This window comes from Coregonus lavaretus (assembly GCF_964263955.1).
Source record: "Coregonus lavaretus genome assembly, chromosome: 26".
NCBI lineage: Eukaryota > Metazoa > Chordata > Actinopteri > Salmoniformes > Salmonidae > Coregonus > Coregonus lavaretus.
Genome location: NC_140013.1, coordinates 37,994,936 through 38,013,882, shown reverse-complemented (window position 1 = coordinate 38,013,882; position 18,947 = coordinate 37,994,936). Strand labels below are relative to the sequence as shown.

The following is an 18,947-nucleotide window of genomic DNA, read 5'->3' as shown; positions in this document are numbered from 1 at the left end:
CAGGTGAATGGGGTATAGGTGACAATATGAATGGACAGCATATAGGTTAATATATTTGGTAGATGATTCTCCCTCAGGATGTCTGTGTCTGACTTTGACTTCATTTTGTTGTACAGATTTTAACTGTTCTAATGGCATTCAGGTAGGCTAGCGATCTGAAGTCTCTCTCTAGTGCTGTATGTCTGTGACCTCCGACCCCTGAGGAACACAGATTAACTTCCTCTTACCCCTTTTGTTGTTGTTGTTTTCCTCCGTCCCGTTCCAGATCTGCCTTCTTCATGTGCAATATGTGTGTTGATGACGATGCCGAAACTCTGACGTAAATACAGTCCGATCTTCAATTATTACGTTGGACAGTTTTCTCACATAACTTTGTTTTATGTTAGCGTGTTCGTGTCAGCGAGTCAGGGCTCCATCATGTGCCAATCCCCTTCACGGAAACGCAGGATTCTTACCTGTGATGTAATCGCATAGGCTATATATAAATGCTGTAAATAACAGTTTATGAAGTGTTACTTGATTCTATGTAATTATTACAATGAGGACTATTTTAATTATTTCATGTTATTTGCTGTGGTTTGTAGTTGAATCATCTTGTTCTCTCATTTTCATAGTGTTATTGAAGGGCCCAAAACATGTTGGCCTACAGTTCAAACAGAGAGGGATAAAACCAAAATGCTACTTCAACATAAAATTGATACTAATTCTGACAACTGAAACAAAGATTGAAGTTGATTAAATATTTAGTTTTTGTTGTAGAAGGTGTAGACCAGTGGTGGTCTGTGTGTGTTCTCTAAATGCTGTATAGATCCTTCTGGAAAGAGAACACACTGATAAAAATATGTATTTTTCGTGAAATAAATTTGGTTAAAGGAGAGTTGGTGTCTGCTCAATTTCATGTTTCATACCATGAGACAGTATAGGCTACACACCAACACACACACGCTAACACACCAGCATACATACACAATCAAATACAATCTCAACATATTTAGGCATAGTATTTCTTTGTTATTGTTTGGTGAAGTATTCAGCTTGATGGAAGTCCTCTTGACATGTTTGTAAACACTAAATGACCCTTTTTGCGCATCTTTATAGCGTGCCTCATAATGAACTTGCCTATAAAAGCAGGGACCAGAGCATTTAGTGGCATATTGATGCAACTACAGATATCAAACACCAAGATACTGATACTTATTGACAAATCTGAATATTGACCAGGATGCGGCTCAAAAACTCATCTCGCCCATGTGATCAGCGCTGGACATCGGATCATGACCTGCGGACCACGGTGTCTGAGCACTCGCTTAACCGGCCAAGACTCTCCTCCATCCCGGTAGACTGCATCCGGGGGGCAGTATGAAAATGTATGCACTCACTAACTGTAAGTCGCTCTGGATAAGAGCGTCTGCTAAATGACTAACATGTAGAATGTAGTGAGTCCGCCAGATCAGAGGCAGTAGGGATGACCACGTGTTCTCTTGATAAGTGCGTGAATTGGACCATTTTCCTGTGCTGCTCAGCATTCAAAATGTAACGAGTACTCTTGGGTGTCAGGGAAAATGTATGGAGTAAAAAGTAGATTATTTTCTTTAGGAATATAGTGAAGTAAAAGTTGTCAAAAAATAAATAGTAAAGTACAGATACCCCAAAAAAGTACTTAAGTAGTACTTGAAAGTATTTTTACTTAAGTACTTTACATCACTGGAAAAGGGCTCCCTCACTCACCGAGGAACTTACTCAGTCTGAGATGAACTCAGTCGTTGAAGAGACGGAGCTAGAGGTTGCACCCGCTTCGACCCAGAGCTGGCTGATGAGACGTCTGTTTGGAGGACTCCAGAAGGTAGTCTACCAGGCAGGGATGTTCGCCCTGGACGTTCTGGTGCCACTGTGTAGGCCTAATGCCCATCCTTCTGGGCGCAGCAACATACTTTCTAAACCCTTACTGCACACTTGAACACACTGCCCTCCCTTCTGAATTATGTTCACCATAGATTTGTTTTTACCTATATTTGATTGATGTTATAGTGTCATGCATATTCAGGATGCACATGTAGCCGGCGCGGTCTGCTCGTTGCCGACTACTGCGTTGTGTTCCGGTGCACTGAAGACAAGACACTGGCGTATTTGAAGGCACTTTATTGTGTACAACTCTCTCAATCTGTTCAACATCAAGGAGAGAAAATGTTCAAAACTCTACCCTCGACCAGAATCCGCCTCTCTCAGTCGAGTACAATTAGACTCAGTATAATCACATTCAAAAATCCAAGGAATAAAATACAACATAATTGGAAAATAAACATCGCATCTGGTGTATATCTTATGTATGTGTCATATTGCATGTTATCTCTGCCAAAAACTCTGAGCTTTTAGCCTTTACATTAATACTGTGCAACATGACATAAACCATCTTTCAAATAGGTAATACATACAGTAATATGCACGAAGCAACATGTAATCCTTCACATTTGAGCTTTTCAGTGCCATTAAACACTAATCAATACATGAAAACATTTTAAATGAACACATATTTTTAACCTGATATAGGGAATACATACCTGTTCAACATCAAGGAGAGAAAATGTTCAAAACTCTACCCTCGACCAGAATCCGCCTAACATAAAAAGAACAACGTGGGCTTCAACACAAGAGGATAGAATGACGATCGCTAACTTACAGCTAAACAAAACACGAGGTTAGCTAAGTTAGCAATTTCTCAAACTCTCAAAAACAGCTAAATTCACGACACAGCTTGATTAAATGTACGTACACTCATCATATAATATACATACAAGTTACTATGTGCACTGAAACGTTTTAGTTTTAACAGGTATATCAAGTTTATATCACGCCGAAGTGAACACATACCTCTCTCAGTCGAGTACAATGCAGACTGAGAAAAGCATGACATCCCTCCGCATATAACCAAACCAACACTCTAGAGGGCGCACTTACACAACTAACTCTCCCAATATCTGTAAACTACACGAAATGCTGAACAATACAATATTTTGGTGAAATCAACTCACAAAATAAAATAAAAAATAGAAAATGAACGGTTGCAAAAATCTGTAATTCTTTGACCTGTTACATTCACCCCTCTTTAATTTCACCAAAATCCTTCACACTTCGAGGGTGGAAAATAACCAAAAACATATAGAATAAAACTCTTGTCCACTTGGTCCAAGATAGCCCTGGGACTCCATTTCCCATATACAGCGTATAAAGCTACTTACAAAGTAAGTTAAAAGAAAACAGCAGTTGATCAGGCTACTGCCCCTTCTAGTGAATATGATGCCTTATACATCATATGAAATCTTGGAACACTTTCCCTCCATTATGAACATCTCATGACCCAGGTCATACTACTGGTAATAAAGAAAAATATCTTAATCTCAAAAATGTATCTAAAATAAAGAACGGAAAGACAGTGACCTTCTGACTCCTGTAACAAAACCCTTGGTGAGTGGTTTTTGCACCATGTTCTCTATCAAGCGATCGACTGCCTTAACAACCCTGCCAGTACGTGTTCTGACAACCTGACTTTCAAACCCTTGTACTTGGGAGGGTATCTGACTATCAGTCAGTGTAACAGGTGAATTGACGTCCGAAGACCCTGTCTCATCTAAGTCAGGAACATCAATTGGGGCAACAGAGTCAGTGTCAGTCATGTGCAAATCAGGGGGGTCACTGGAATCCGACAAGTCTCTCACAGGTGAGTATTCATTTTCCCCTTGGCCTCTGGCCTCTTTAGACTGGGCTCTCGTGGGTGTCAGTTGAACAGACTTCCTGGACAGAGAGTGGGGCATCTCATTCTCCATCTCAGACTCATCAGCTTCTCCAATAGACTCAGAGTCAGAGGATGCGTTTAACCACGAACATGTACGGTCCTCAGAAGCATCTACTGCTAGGCCACTCAAAGCATCAACAGAAGGAGGCTGAAACTCACTGGCCACATCCGAGGCAGCTCCATTCGTCTCTTCATCGCTTAGTTCTGGCATGGGCAAGAAGCTCACGTCCAACATCAAATTCCGATGAACAACTTTTGTTTTCCCACTTTCGTCTCTGACTTTGTAAACGTGAGTCTGAGGGTTCCGGTCTATGATGGTATACATAGTGGCTTCCCACTTATCCGCTAACTTCCTCTTCCCTCTCTCTGCTTTATTAGCTAACAAAACTCGGTCGCCAATGTTCAAGTGGGTTCCACGAACTCTCTTGTTGTAGCCATCAGCTTGATGTTGCTGTCCTTTCCTCGCATGTTGCTGAGCTATGTCGGCAGCCACATGGAGGTTCGCCATCAGTTTCTCTGCATAGGTCTTATAATTCACCACGACTGGATCCCTCAAGACTTGTTTGAAGACCATGTCTACTGGGAGTCTGGGGACTCGACCATACATCAAATAGAATGGAGGATATCCAGTTGTTTCATGAGTGGTGGCATTATACGCAAAAGTCAAAGTCTGTATCTGTTGGACCCAGTGTTGCTTAGCTGTCAGGGGTAGGGCACGCAACATACTGCCAAGTGTCCTATTGAACCTTTCGGTTTGCCCATTTCCCATGGGATGGTATGCTGTTGTGTGTGTTTTCATAACCCCTGTGAGGCTGAGGAGTTCAGCTATGAGTTTGCTTTCAAAATTGGCCCCTTGATCAGAATGTATTCGCTCTGGGAAACCGTAGATGCAGAATACGTTATCCCATAACTTCTTTGCTATTTGCTTTGCAGTTTGGTTTATGCAGGGAAAGGCATGAGCCAATTTTGTAAAGTGATCTGTTATGACTAACACATCGACAGATCTTTGCTTACAGTCCTCAGCACTCCAAAAATCAATGCACACCAGCTCCATGGGTGCCGAAGTGCGAATGCTCTCCAAGGGAGCTCGGGCAGCTGGTTCAGGGGTCTTTGCAAGGATACAGCGTTGGCAGCATTTCACATATTCCTTGATGTCTCTTCCCATTTGCGGCCAGAAGAAACGCTGTCGGGCGAGGTGTGCTGTTCTAGCCTGCCCTTGATGCCCAGCGAAATCATGCACACCAGCGAGAGCTTTGGCCTTCAAGCTAGCAGGCAGCACAAACTGATACCTCTTCTCTCTGCTTAATGGGTCTTTGGTTACCCTATATAGGACTCCGTCCTGGACTTTTAGATGATGCCACTGCTTGCACAGTGTCTGGGTCGTAAGAGCTAACCTCCTCCTCCCTCGCCTAGGTGGTGGCTCACCCCTCTGAATGAGTGGCAGGACTTCCCTGATAACTGGATCTATTTCCTGGCTGTGCCTCAGCTCGCCGATGGAGAGGGCTGGAAGTGTGTCTTGTTCTGAGGGCACCGCCTGGGGAAGAGCATTGAGAAACTGTGTTGCTCTTATCTCTGCTCCCCTTTCCCACTCTACATGAGCTTCACAAGCAGATTTCACATGAGAGGGTTCTTGACTGCCGGCCAGCCTGTCTTGAGTGGGGTCCATAGTTACACAGCACCCTGCATCATGTGCCTGGAGACACTGGGTCTTACTCCGGAAGAGATCTTGGACTTTCTCCTCTTTGGTTCCCTCCGCCTCGGCCAAAAGACTTCCATAGGGCTCACTGATCAACCTTTGGCTCACTGATTTATAAAACGGATCTCTACTCAGGGCATCTGCCACAATGTTCTTTACCCCAGGAATGTGTTTGATACTGAAGGTGTAGGGGGAAAGCTTTGCCACCCACCTCTGTTCGCAAGCGTCAAGTTTTGGTTTGGTCATTATATAGGTCAAAGGATTATTGTCGGTCCATACTGTAAAAGTGTGGCCTTTCAACCAGTGGCTGAATTTTTCACAAACACTCCATTTGAGCGCCAAGAACTCCAGTCGGTGAGCAGGATACCTCTTTTGTGAGCCAGTGAGGGTCTTGCTGGCAAAGGCGATCGGGCGTGCCTTCGTTTCTCCTTCTGGTATCTGGGACAGAACTGCCCCAAGGCCATCAAGAGACGCATCAATGGACAGAACCAAGGGCTTAGAAAAGTCTGGATAGCTAAGGACCACACAATTCAGGAGCTTCCCCTTAAGGCCGGCGAAAGCGGAATCGCAGTCAAGGGTCCAATCCGCAGGTTTGAGCTTTCTGTAAACTCCCGCATTCTGACTGTACTTCCCGGCCTTTCCTCTCCGTTTCTGGCCAGCTGTGAGAGCAAACAGGGGTTTTGCGATGGAGGAGCAATTTGGTATGTAGTGTTGGTAATAAAATACCATCCCCAGGAACGACTTCACTCTGCGAACTGAAGGAGTGCAGCCATCATCTTCCATCAAGTCCCTCTTTGACATTTTGGTGATGACCTCGACCTTCTCTGGGTCAACAGCAACACCGTCACTGTCAACGATGTGTCCGAGAAACTTCACAGATCTCCGCAACAGATGGCATTTGTTTGGACTCAACTTTAGATTGTGCTCCCGTAGCCTCTGGAAAACAACCTCTAATCTGCTGAGGGCCTGCTGTTCATTGGGGGCAAATATCAAGAGATCATCTAGGTATCACAAGAGACTGCTGAAGTTAAGATCGCCAAAGATACTCAGCATCATCCTCATGAAGGACGCTGGACTGTTGCAAAGCCCCTGTGGCATTCTGTTATACTCGTGCAGGCCTAATGGTGTTGTGAAGGCGGTATACTTTTTGTCCTCCTCATGCATGGGCAAGTTATAAAATCCCGACGTGAGGTCCATGGTGCTGAAGACAGCATTACCGCCAAGGGCAGCCAAGCAGTCCGATTGATGGGGCAAAGGATGAGCATCCTTGATAGTTCTTGCATTCAGCCATCGAAAGTCTGTGCATATCCGGAGGTCGCCATTTTTCTTCCAAACCATCACGAGTGGAGAAGCATATTCACTCATTGATTTCCGTATGATTTCCTGTTCCTCCATCTCGGTGAGAACTTGGCGCAGCTTTTGATAGTGGGCTGGCGGCACTCTGCAATATGGAAGACGGAAGGGATGGTCGTCAGTGAGGCGGATCCTATGGGCAAAGCCCTTGGCTTCTCCACAGTCAAGATTATGCTTTGAAAATATATCCTGATATTTCTCCAGCAATGTCACAAGTTGGAGCTTGGTGGAGGGGCTCGCTTCACAATGATCAATGTCGACATTTCCTAGACCAGACTTCTGCAGTCTGTCTTTCAGGTCACCGTTGTCGTCCTGTTTCACATGAGTCACTCTAACAGAGCCAGCATCACTCTGACAGGAACCCTGGAACAGTGTGAGATCTTCAGCTGCAACACAAGTAGAGACGTCCGCAAGCTTGCTGTTCCTTTTCAGTGTGAGTGGTTTGTCTGAGATATTAGTGATTTTCATGGGAGTCCAGCCATCTCCCCATAGCGGTGTTACCACTCTCCCCACCATAATGCCCCGAGGCACACACCTGGAGGTTGTAGGCTCCACCATAACTGTACTCCCAGGTGACTTGGGTATATTACTTGGCAGTCTTCCCCACAGCAGGTACTCTTGTTTGGGAAGGAGAGTCACCGCCTGAGTTAGCTTCACTGTCCCTACTTTTCCTGGGACATCTTCACCCGTCCATCTTGTGAGACTGGTCATCATTTCTAGAAATTGTTCGCCATCTGGAGACCCTTTTGTGTTGCTCGAGATAAGTGTCCAATAACTGTTCTCGTTTTTCAGCTGATGCAGTACATGTTTCAACATGTTGGTGCCTACTATTATGTCGTCTTTCTGACCAGTGATCACCAGAACTGGGACCATGCACTTTACCCCATACAGACTTAGTTCCATGTCATACATGCACTTGGGGCGCACTTGTACTCCTCCACAGCCAACAAGGATGAAATGCTGTGAGAGTTCTTGATGTGGGGTCAAGACGCTATCCGATAGTAGTCTTTGCTCTGCCTCTTCACTTATCGTGCAGGCCATTGAGCCTGTATCGAGGAGCCCTTGCAACTGAGCACAGCCATTAACTGTCACCGGTGCGTGAAATAACTCACTGAACGTCTCAACTCTGTGAATATTCTGAACAATTACCGTGCAATTATCAGACATTGCTTTACAGACATTGACATACATCTCCTTCAATTCTTCACTTTCTTCAAAGGTTGAATCTTCAACGCTCACACATCCCCTTTCCGTATGTGAGCTATCTAGTTTAAACTGGCTCCACCTTGCTCAGAGTTAGGTGGTGTGTGCGCTAACTGTGGCTGAGCGTTAATTCTTGGCCGGCGCTGTTGGCATTCTCTCTTCCAGTGGCCGGGCTTGTAACAGCCCATACAGAGGTTCGCCTGTCTACAGTGTGCAGTAGTTGAATGTTCGGCAGACTGACAGACTTTACATCTACTCTGAACAATGGCTGCTGGCCCCCTGCTTGGTGGCACGACTGCTGTTGTGTGTGCCGTCTGCTCTAGCACACGGTTCAGCAAGCCAATGAGAGACTGCATGCAGATGCTCTCTGTCTGAGGAGAGGATGGAAGCCCCATTGCCTTTGAGTAACCAGTAAGGTCTGTTGGGTTTTCAGCAGCGACTGTCTCTGTGGTTAATGCCTGAGCATGTGCACCAATGTTCTTTGGCCGATAAGATTTGGCTTGACACATTGTTCTAGCCTCTCTCTGATGTTCAACGAGGTGTTCCTGAATCTCATTTGCTGTCCACTTTTCAGCTGTTTTGCACTTTAGGACACTTGCAAGAGCGGGGTCGGGACAGTGTTTCACCAGCATCATTGTGACTTCGTGAGAGGGGTCCTCAATGTTTCGCCCCTGCCTTCTCAGACACTCATCTGCGACATCCACAGCCTTGTTCAAGCATATCCAATAGTCCATGGGACTTTCTCCGGCCAGAGGAAGTGTGTTATAGAAATCTGCTAAAGGCATAGAGGAGTAGGTTAACTCACTGAAATGTTGTTTCAGAATATCAAAGACGAGCTTGGAGTACTCAGCTGGCTGCAGCGATGGCATACTGCGCAGGGTAACTTTAACAATGTCTCTAGCCTTTCCCATTAGTCTTGACATTATCTCCTGGGAGTGCTCTTGCGGGTGTACACCCCTCTTATTCAGGTAAACGCTCATAATCTCTTCCCACTCATGCACTGTGTGTTTGTCTGTTCCATCACCCCTGAAGTACGGCGGCTCTTTGACATCTGTCTTCATGACTAACTTTACTCCTGTCATGTTCAGGCTAGGCGTAGGAGTGGTTTGGTTATCTGCACTACCAACAGATCTCTGTAATTGGCTAGCAATGTTCTCTCCTATTTCATGAGCTAACTGTGTGATGAGACTCCCTAGGTCTGCAGAACTCACATGTGAACTAGACACTGGCTGACGTGGAGAATGTTCATCTGTTTGGGTGTGAGTGTATGAAAATGCAGGACGGCCCACTGAACTAACGCTGCTTGCAATGTCTGGAGCATCTCTTAAGCTACGCATGTGTGGTGCGGGGGAATATTCATCAGTGCGTAAGCGTGTGGACGAGAGTACAGGTCTGCCTAGTATACCAGCACCCCTAACCGGCGTGCTCTCCACCCTACTCATAAACCTGCCCCTCCCCAGGCTTACCCCTGCAGCATCTCCAACACTAAATGGTGTCTGCGCATCCTTACCATCAGTCATTTTTTTTTTTTTTTTTTTAATAGAAAGTTGTAATAGACTATGGTAATGATATGTGAATCACCAGAACATGTGAATATGAAAAAAAAATTGTAAAATGATAGAAGTAGCTGAGGTAAGCAATTAAGAGCTACAATTTACACATTAATGTTTGCCCTTATACTTGTCAACGTTCCGAAGAGGTTCCTACTCGTCACAGCAACCTCCGGCGATCACCCTGGCGATGATCTGAAGCGAAGATATCCGGGTCACGGCACCAATGTAGCCGGCGCGGTCTGCTCGTTGCCGACTACTGCGTTGTGTTCCGGTGCACTGAAGACAAGACACTGGCGTACTTGAAGGCACTTTATTGTGTACAACTCTCTCAATCTGTTCAACATCAAGGAGAGAAAATGTTCAAAACTCTACCCTCGACCAGAATCCGCCTCTCTCAGTCGAGTACAATGCAGACTCAGTATAATCACATTCAAAAATCCAAGGAATAAAATACAACATAATTGGAAAATAAACATCGCATCTGGTGTATATCTTATGTATGTGTCATATTGCATGTTATCTCTGCCAAAAACTCTGAGCTTTTAGCCTTTACATTAATACTGTGCAACATGACATAAACCATCTTTCAAATAGGTAATACATACAGTAATATGCACGAAGCAACATGTAATCCTTCACATTTGAGCTTTTCAGTGCCATTAAACACTAATCAATACATGAAAACATTTTAAATGAACACATATTTTTAACCTGATATAGGGAATACATACCTGTTCAACATCAAGGAGAGAAAATGTTCAAAACTCTACCCTCGACCAGAATCCGCCTAACATAAAAAGAACAACGTGGGCTTCAACACAAGAGGATAGAATGACGATCGCTAACTTACAGCTAAACAAAACACGAGGTTAGCTAAGTTAGCAATTTCTCAAACTCTCAAAAACAGCTAAATTCACGACACAGCTTGATTAAATGTACGTACACTCATCATATAATATACATACAAGTTACTATGTGCACTGAAACGTTTTAGTTTTAACAGGTATATCAAGTTTATATCACGCCGAAGTGAACACATACCTCTCTGTCGAGTACAATGCAGACTGAGAAAAGCATGACATCCCTCCGCATATAACCAAACCAACAGTCTAGAGGGCGCAATTACACAACTAACTCTCCCAATATCTGTAAACTACACGAAATGCTGAACAATACAATATTTTGGTGAAATCAACTCACAAAATAAAATAAAAAATAGAAAATGAACGGTTGCAAAAATCTGTAATTCTTTGACCTGTTACACACAGCCCACATGGGATTATAAGACTGTTTGCTGTAGCCAAACAAAAACATGTTTTACCTAGGTTTTAATTAATACAATATTTCCCTCCCCTAAAAACTGTTGATTGATTGGTTTAGCCTACTGCTGTATATAATTACTGATTGAAAATCATAAGCTATCATTGATAGCAAAATAATTTGTATAGCAAAGCTTACATTTTAGAACAGAGGATAGATCACCATGATCATGTATAGTAACATTTTCTTTAGATTTCGTGTCAAATGACGTATTAGGCTATTGAGATCTGCTGAGATACAGGCTTTATTGTTGGCGAAGCTATAATCCATAGGCCATAGCAGGAAAGGTTATACATGCAGTATTCTATTTACCACTCTAAACTCAAGGACGGAGATGCAAGATGGTCAAGATGGTACAGTCAAGCCATTCTGTCTGGTGCTGATGGGACCCAACATTATGAGAAAAACATTTTCAACAACGTCTAACAGATGGCAGGAGATATATTTTTTCAAATATAGATGGTCTGAGTTTCAGAAAGCTGAAAAACGAAATACCATAGGAAAAGTCACGTGTCAAGGAAAGTGTCAACAGTAGAAAATAAATAGTTTATTTCAGAACATTTGATAGACAAGTTACACAAGCCGTAATTCTAGAAATCTAAAAATGTAAAATGTTGGTCCAATGAAAACAACCCTAAGCCTCAAAGCACACACACACCATCTTTAGGGAAGTCGTAAGGCTTCCCACCCCACAGCAACACACTCCCCCTGTCTCCCCCTGTCTCCCCCCCGTCTCCCCCCGTCAGTTCCCTCCCGTCTCCCCCCGTCTCCCCCTGTCAGTTCCCTCCTGTCTCCCCCCGTCTCCCCCCGTCTCCCCCTGTCAGTTCCCTCCTGTCTCCCCCCGTCTCCCCCTGTCAGTTCCCTCCTGTCTCCCCCCGTCTCCCCCCGTCTCCCCCTGTCAGTTCCCTCCTGTCTCCCCCTTGTCTCCCCCCGTCTCCCCCTGTTAGTTCCCTCCTGTCTCCCCCCCGTCTCCCCCTGTCAGTTCCCTACTCACACACTCTAATTTGCTCATCTCAGGGAGTCATTGCAGGGCAGAGGGTTTACATCATTTAACACATGGTACTACACACACAAAATTCAGTCTATTGCTGTGAGCTGAGGTTTGCAGCAACAGTGGAACACACGGTATCAGATTTATACAATAACACACAACACACCCTGTTAAAGCCAATAGATGAAGCAGATATACTGCACAATGCATACTGTACACCCATCAGGAGGAGTGTTCTCTCTCTGCAGAGAGTCTGCAGTATGTTACTGCTACGCTGCTCTCCCAAAGACATCCGAAATACAACATCATTACCCTTCCTCTCTACACCCCTATGTCCCTGTAAATGATTCATCAGCATCATCCTCTTCCAAAATGTCCTTGGGTGGCCTGGCTTCATTCCTCTTCGCCACACAACGACACCCATGGGACGGCTATCAGAGAAGTTCAGGTTGATCTTCAGCATCATGGTCCAGTTCCCTGTTGCGGTCTGGTGAGTAATAGTGTCTTAGTCACGTCAGTGAGGTTGGTCCTGTTGTGGTTAGTAGCTCCATTGTGGTTGGTCCTGTTGTGGTCAGTAGCTCCATTGTGGTTGGTCCTGTTGTGGTCAGTAGCTCCATTGTGGTTGGTCCTGTTGTGGTTAGTAGCTCCATTGTGGTTGGTCCTGTTGTGGTTAGTAGCTCCATTGTGGTTGGTCCTGTTGTGGTTAGTAGCTCCATTGTGGTTGGTCCTGTTGTGGTTAGTAGCTCCATTGTGGTTGGTCCTGTTGTGGTCAGTAGCTCCATTGTGGTTGGTCCTGTTGTGGTCAGTAGCTCCATTGTGGTTGGTCGGGGCGTAGCGAGGTCTGCAGGGACCTCATGTCCCTGAGCAGTGTTAGACTTTTCCTGCTGCGGTCCCCCGGTCGAACTTTGACCGGTCCGGCAGAGCGACTGCGTGTGGTCACTGTGGTGGTCACCTTCACCTCTCCTCCTCCACCTTGCTTCTGACCACGAGCCTCCCTCATAAACCTCTTCACCTACACAGAGACAGAGAAAGTGAGAAACTGTGAAAAACTCCTTAGTCAAATTTGTGTGTTTGTGGATATGTTGGAGGCAAAACCAGTTAAATAGTGCTTTGTCATCAAACTGTATGTGTGTGTGTGTGTGTGTACCTGTGCTTGGTGTCTGCGTAGTTTGCTGATCTGCTCTACTTTTCTCTCCATCCTCCTGAGTAGAGTCTCCTGTTCCCTCTCCACCCCCCTCCTCTCCCGCTCACACACACACGCCTCAGCCTGCCGCACCAGCTCCTGCTGCTCACTGAAAACACACACACACACACACATTTACATACACAACTGAGATAGCTATTCATGCTGAAACAAAGTCTCAGACTCTCTCTAACAGACTGACACACTCACAGGCTCATGTGTCCCAGTTCATCTTGCAGGGCCAGCAGGAGGTCTGATAGCTCCTCCCCACAGGAAGAGGAGGAGACACTGTCAGAGTGGGTGCCATTGGCTGGCTGGGCCAGAGGGGTGTGAGAGAGGACACGTGAGTTACATAGCTGGGGCTGATGCTGCTTCAGCAGGGAGAGAACAGACTGGACGTTGGCCCTGACCGAGTGACTGCACCCTACAGACTAGAGAGAGACAGAGAGAGGGAGATGACCGAGTGACTGCACCCTACAGACTAGAGAGAGGGAGATGACCGAGTGACTGCACCCTACAGACTAGAGAGAGACAGAGAGAGGGAGATGACCGAGTGACTGCACCCTACAGACTAGAGAGAGACAGAGAGAGGGAGATGACCGAGTGACTGCACCCTACAGACTAGAGAGAGACAGAGAGAGGGAGATGACCGAGTGACTGCACCCTACAGACTAGAGAGAGACAGAGAGAGGGAGATGACCGAGTGACTGCACCCTACAGACTAGAGAGAGACAGAGAGAGGGAGATGACCGAGTGACTGCACCCTACAGACTTAGAGAGAGACAGAGAGAGGGAGATGACAGAGTGACTGCACCCTACAGACTTAGAGAGAGACAGAGAGAGGGAGATGACCGAGTGACTGCACCCTACAGACTAGAGAGAGACAGAGAGAGGGAGATGACCGAGTGACTGCACCCTACAGACTAGAGAGAGGGAGATGACCGAGTGACTGCACCCTACAGACTAGAGAGAGACAGAGAGAGGGAGATGACCGAGTGACTGCACCCTACAGACTAGAGAGAGACAGAGAGAGGGAGATGAGGAGGGTGACTGCACACTACAGACTAGAGAGAGACAGAGAGAGGGAGATGACCGAGTGACTGCACCCTACAGACTAGAGAGAGACAGAGAGAGGGAGATGACCGAGTGACTGCACCCTACAGACTAGAGAGAGGGAGATGACAGAGTGACTGCACCCTACAGACTAGAGAGAGACAGAGAGAGGGAGATGAGGAGGGTGACTGCACCCTACAGACTAGAGAGAGACAGAGAGAGGGAGATGAGGAGGGTGACTGCACCCTACAGACTAGAGAGAGACAGAGAGAGGGAGATGAGGAGGGTGACTGCACCCTACAGACTAGAGAGAGACAGAGAGAGGGAGATGAGGAGGGTGACTGCACCCTACAGACTAGAGAGAGACAGAGAGAGGGAGATGAGGAGGGTGACTGCACCCTACAGACTAGAGAGAGACAGAGAGAGGGAGATGAGGAGGGTGACTGCACCCTACAGACTAGAGAGAGACAGAGAGAGGGAGATGACCGAGTGACTGCACCCTACAGACTAGAGAGAGACAGAGAGAGGGAGATGAGGAGGGTGTCTGCATATTGTGTGTGTGTGTGTTCATACCTTCCCTGCTACAAATGGCACGTCTCCCAGGCTCAGTCGGTAGTGCGGCTGCGTGTGTGAGGCCTGCCGCAGAGCACACACACATTCAGATCAGATATTGGTATGGGTCAAAGGCTCGTTGGCCAATCAGATATGTGGCCTGAACAATTAGTTTAGTGTGTGTGTGTTTGGGTGAGGAGGATCACATCGAATGTCATTCATCTCCAGTAGAAACACCGGCACCTAAAGGCTCATGGGAAGGCTGCTACCTTGGAGACCTGTTTCTTCTCTCTGATTGTACTTCTGGCTTTGGGAAGGCGGGGCGAGGGCGACACAGACTGGATCAGGATACGATTGGCCTCCAGACCTGTCTGTAACTGAGGACAGGTGAGAAAGCAGGGTGCAAAATAGTTGCAATACACATCTCCAGAGAGTGTGAGTGTGTGTGTGTCTACCTGGTTGGCCTGGTCCTGGACCAGTTTCCTCTGGTGTTCTTCTTCCAGCAGTTTCAGCTCCAACTCACGAATCTTCCTCTAAAAACACACACATACAGACATCAGAGCCACCAAATCCTAGTCGGGGGGGAAAATGTGTTTGTGTGTGTACCTCTGCGTGGTTCTGTGTGCGGGTCAGTCTCTGGTATTCCTTCTCCAGTAGATCCAGCTTATCTAACTGGGCCTGGTGGGCGGAGTCAGGGGCGGGAGCAGCTGACCTGGTCATCTCAAGGGAAACCTGAAAGGGTCACTATGGTAACTGAGTGCTACCGGAGCATCATACATACAGTTAGGGATCTTAACTCGGCTAACCAACGCTAACTACCTGTCGTTAGCCTGTCTCCCTGGGTTAGCATAGATAATGCTAGGTAAGGCTAGCTGAGGCGTATGCTAACCTGACGTTTGAGCAGGGTTGTTCTGTCGGCCTCTGCGTTGCGGACCATCTTCCTCATGTACTCCAGCTGTCTGTCCAACAGCTTACAGCGAGACTCCACCGCAGCCAGCTGAGTCACCAACACTGAGGGGACCGAGGGGGAGACAGAGAGAGAGACAGAGAGAGCGTGAGACAGAGACAGAGAGAGAGCGCGAGACAGAGACAGAGCGCGAGACAGAGACAGAGAGAGAGCGCGAGACAGAGACAGAGAGAGAGCGCGAGACAGAGACAGAGAGAGAGCGCGAGACAGAGAGAGAGCGCGAGACAGAGAGAGAGCGCGAGACAGAGAGAGAGCGCGAGACAGAGAGAGAGCGCGAGACAGAGAGAGAGCGCGAGACAGAGAGAGAGCGCGAGACAGAGAGAGAGCGCGAGACAGAGAGAGAGCGCGAGACAGAGAGAGAGCGCGAGACAGAGAGAGAGAGACAGGGGGCAAAAAGAGCATCTGTTTACTCTCAAACAAAACACAGTTCTATATTTTTGGAAATGATCACGTCGCTCACCTTGGTTAGGTTCTGACTGGTTGCTAGTCTCTCTCTCCTGTGTGTTAGTGTGTTTGTGTGTGTCTCTCAGTGCGTGTGAGGTCTCTTTCTCCAGGCTGTGTAGACTCTGCTCCGTTCTGCCTCTCTCCAACTCCAGCTTCCTGATCTTCTCCTGTAGGTTCATCAGAGCAGACAGGATCGCTACACACACACACGCACACGCACACGCACACAGTATAATCCCCTTTGAAGATAAATATCGTACCATCATATCTTGCCTTATCAGTTACCACACACACTGAGTTAAAGTTATTCTCCACCAGACATTCATGAGTAAAAACTTATCAGCAAGAACTTTGTTAGGCCGCTCAGAGTAGAAGTGATGAGCAGAGAGGGATAGTAGGATGGGTGAAGGTAGGAGGGATGGTGGCGTGAGTACAGTCGTGGTCAAAAGTTGAGAATGACACAAATATTAATTTTCACAAAGTCTGCTGCGTCTGTTTTTACCATCAGTCCCGTGTCATGCCAACAGTAAAGCATCCTGAGACCATTCATGTGTGGGGTTGCTTCTCAGCCAAGGGAGTGGGCTCACTCACAATTTTGCCTAAGAACACAGCCATGAATAAAGAATGGTACCAACACATCCTCCGAGAGCAACTTCTCCCAACCATCCAAGAACAGTTCCTTTTCCAGCATGATGGAGCACCTTGCCATAAGGCAAAAGTGATAACTAAGTGGCTCGGGGAACAAAACATCTACATTTTGGATCCATGGCCAGGAAACTCCCCAGACCTTAATCCCATTGAGAACTTGTGGTCAATCCTCAAGAGGCGGGTGGACAAACAAAAACCCACAAATTCTGACAAACTCCAAGCATTGATTATGCCAGAATGGATGTGGCCCAGAAGTTAATTGACAGCATGCCAGGGCGGATTGCAGAGGTCTTGAAAAAGAAGGGTCAACACTGAAAATATTGACTCTTTGCATAAACTTAATGTAATTGTCAATAAAAGCCTTTGACACTTATGGAATGCTTGTAATTATACTTCAGTATACCATAGTAACATCTGACAAAAATATCTAAAATCACTGAAGCAGCAAACTTTGTGAAGACCAATACTTGTGTCATTCTCAAAACTTTTGACCATGACTGTAGAGAGTGATAGAGAGATGGGGAGTGATAGAGAGATGGGTGAAGGTAGGAGGAAAGAGGGATAGAGATGTGAGAGTGGGGATAGAGGGATAGCGTTTAGCAGAGCCTCAGGTAACAGGCTGTGTCACACAGGGAGAGTGGTGTCAAGTGTCACCTGCTGTTGCCATGGAGACCAGCCTCACCACACAAACCACAATGGAAACTGTATCTCACACACACACACACACACACACACACACACACACACACAATGTGGTTCTAACAGCAGTGCAGGTAGTGATTGGTGATTACCTGCACTGCTGCTTTCTGGGAATGCCTTGCTGGGCAGTGTCTGATGGGGTATGTGTGTGTTGCGAGGTGTGTAGGAGGGTAGAGAGGTGTTGATGAAGGGGCGACTTGCTGGGTAGTCTTTGTAGGAGGGTAGAGACAGACTGTTAGACATCACGCCGGCAGAGAGCTCCTGCAGACAGACAGACAGACACAGTCATGGAAACACAATCTCTAACACCATGATATTACTGCCCCCAACACTGATAATATTATTACAAAACCAGACACTACAAACTGTCACCCATTCTAATGATAGATTACAATCCTTAGGACTGTCCCCCAAAACAAACGCCACACACTCCTCTACATCTCCAGTGGAATTATCTGGTACACAACTCAGCTGCTCTATAGTTTAGTGATGTTTAGTTTGGTGTTGCACATAAAGGCTGACTATGGTCACTCTCACTTTAACCATTACATTATTGGCTAGCTCTTAGTAACAAGCAAAGTTAGTTAGCTAGCGTAAGTAAACGCGAGAATACATCCAAGACGCTGTGTGTCAAATGGTTAACGTTAGTTTGCGAGTTACTAGTGCTGCTAGCTAGTGCTGGAAAAACACCTAGTTAGATCTGATGCAAATATGCAACTTACAATAGTTAACGTTAGCTAGCTAAACTTTAGTCCATTCAAATGCAAGCTAAGTTAGCTGGATAACTAGCCAAGAGAGGTTTGTTGAGTTGGATAGCTAACGTTAGCTAGCTAAATTAGCTATCTATGTTTACCTTCTCTCGCCCGACGGATGGTTTTGACACTCTCTCCATTGTTGGCAACCAACTCTATTTGCCAGCCGAGCTAGCTACATGGCTTCAGTTTTTATCCGTAGGGTGTCTTCAATTCAGCCAGAGCACATAAACATTCCATATAAAATGTCTGGGTAGCATTTCTACCATCATTTCTGGAATGCAGGAAACAAAATACCGCGCGCGCACTGAAGAGCCGGAGGATCCCCTTTCAGGAGTTACGGAGGAGATGACGTCACACGGCGTACAGGGGCTCGGCTTCTCTCCAAAACGGTCAGATACCGTCCAGACCTGTGCGTGTACACGAAGAGTGCATGGGTTGTGTGGGCCAATAGTTCAGAGGTTACATCAACCAGAATTGACACAGCTGATCCTCCCTCTGACTTGGGAAAGACATGAGAGAAGAACAAACACATTTCCCCTTTAGTGAAAGGCAGCAAAAAGTAACAGAGACACAACCATGTGATCAGTGTAACGTTACAGCTTCACTCACCCACAGCAGCCCACGTGCCTCAGCTTACCAGCTGTCAAGTCTTTACAGTTTTAGCCGCGCAGGTAATGAGGGACTATAGGAAACACACATACTTGTTCTCCTGCTTAGCCATGTGGAACAGAAAGGGCCTC

At 46.3% G+C, this 18,947-nt stretch overlaps 1 protein-coding gene across 1 annotated transcript; it reads right to left on the bottom strand.

Moving 5' to 3' along the window:
* Positions 1-9,896: 9,896 nt before the first annotated feature.
* Positions 9,897-18,516, bottom strand: cep57 (centrosomal protein 57). Its single transcript, XM_084142800.1, has 11 exons — positions 18,306-18,516; positions 17,545-17,713; positions 16,122-16,301; positions 15,584-15,705; positions 15,301-15,426; positions 15,150-15,227; positions 14,964-15,071; positions 14,716-14,778; positions 13,300-13,520; positions 13,054-13,198; positions 9,897-12,918 (listed from the first exon to the last, which is right to left on the bottom strand). Exons 1-11 carry the CDS (start codon positions 18,342-18,344, stop codon positions 12,709-12,711), a joined length of 1,461 nt encoding a protein of 486 aa, XP_083998926.1. The 5' UTR covers positions 18,345-18,516; the 3' UTR covers positions 9,897-12,708.
* Positions 18,517-18,947: the final 431 nt, after the last annotated feature.

Bases quoted from the DNA above. Each gene is read 5' to 3' on its own strand.
- cep57 (XM_084142800.1), bottom strand. From the start codon at position 18,344: ATGGAGAGAGTGTCAAAACCATCCGTCGGGCGAGAGAAG. The intron at 14,779-14,963 runs GTAGCAGCCTTC...GCTCTGCGGCAG, and splicing joins AGAAGAAACAGGTCTCCAAG to GCCTCACACACGCAGCCGCA. The intron at 13,521-14,715 runs GTATGAACACAC...GTCTCTCTCTAG, and splicing joins TGCCATTTGTAGCAGGGAAG to TCTGTAGGGTGCAGTCACTC.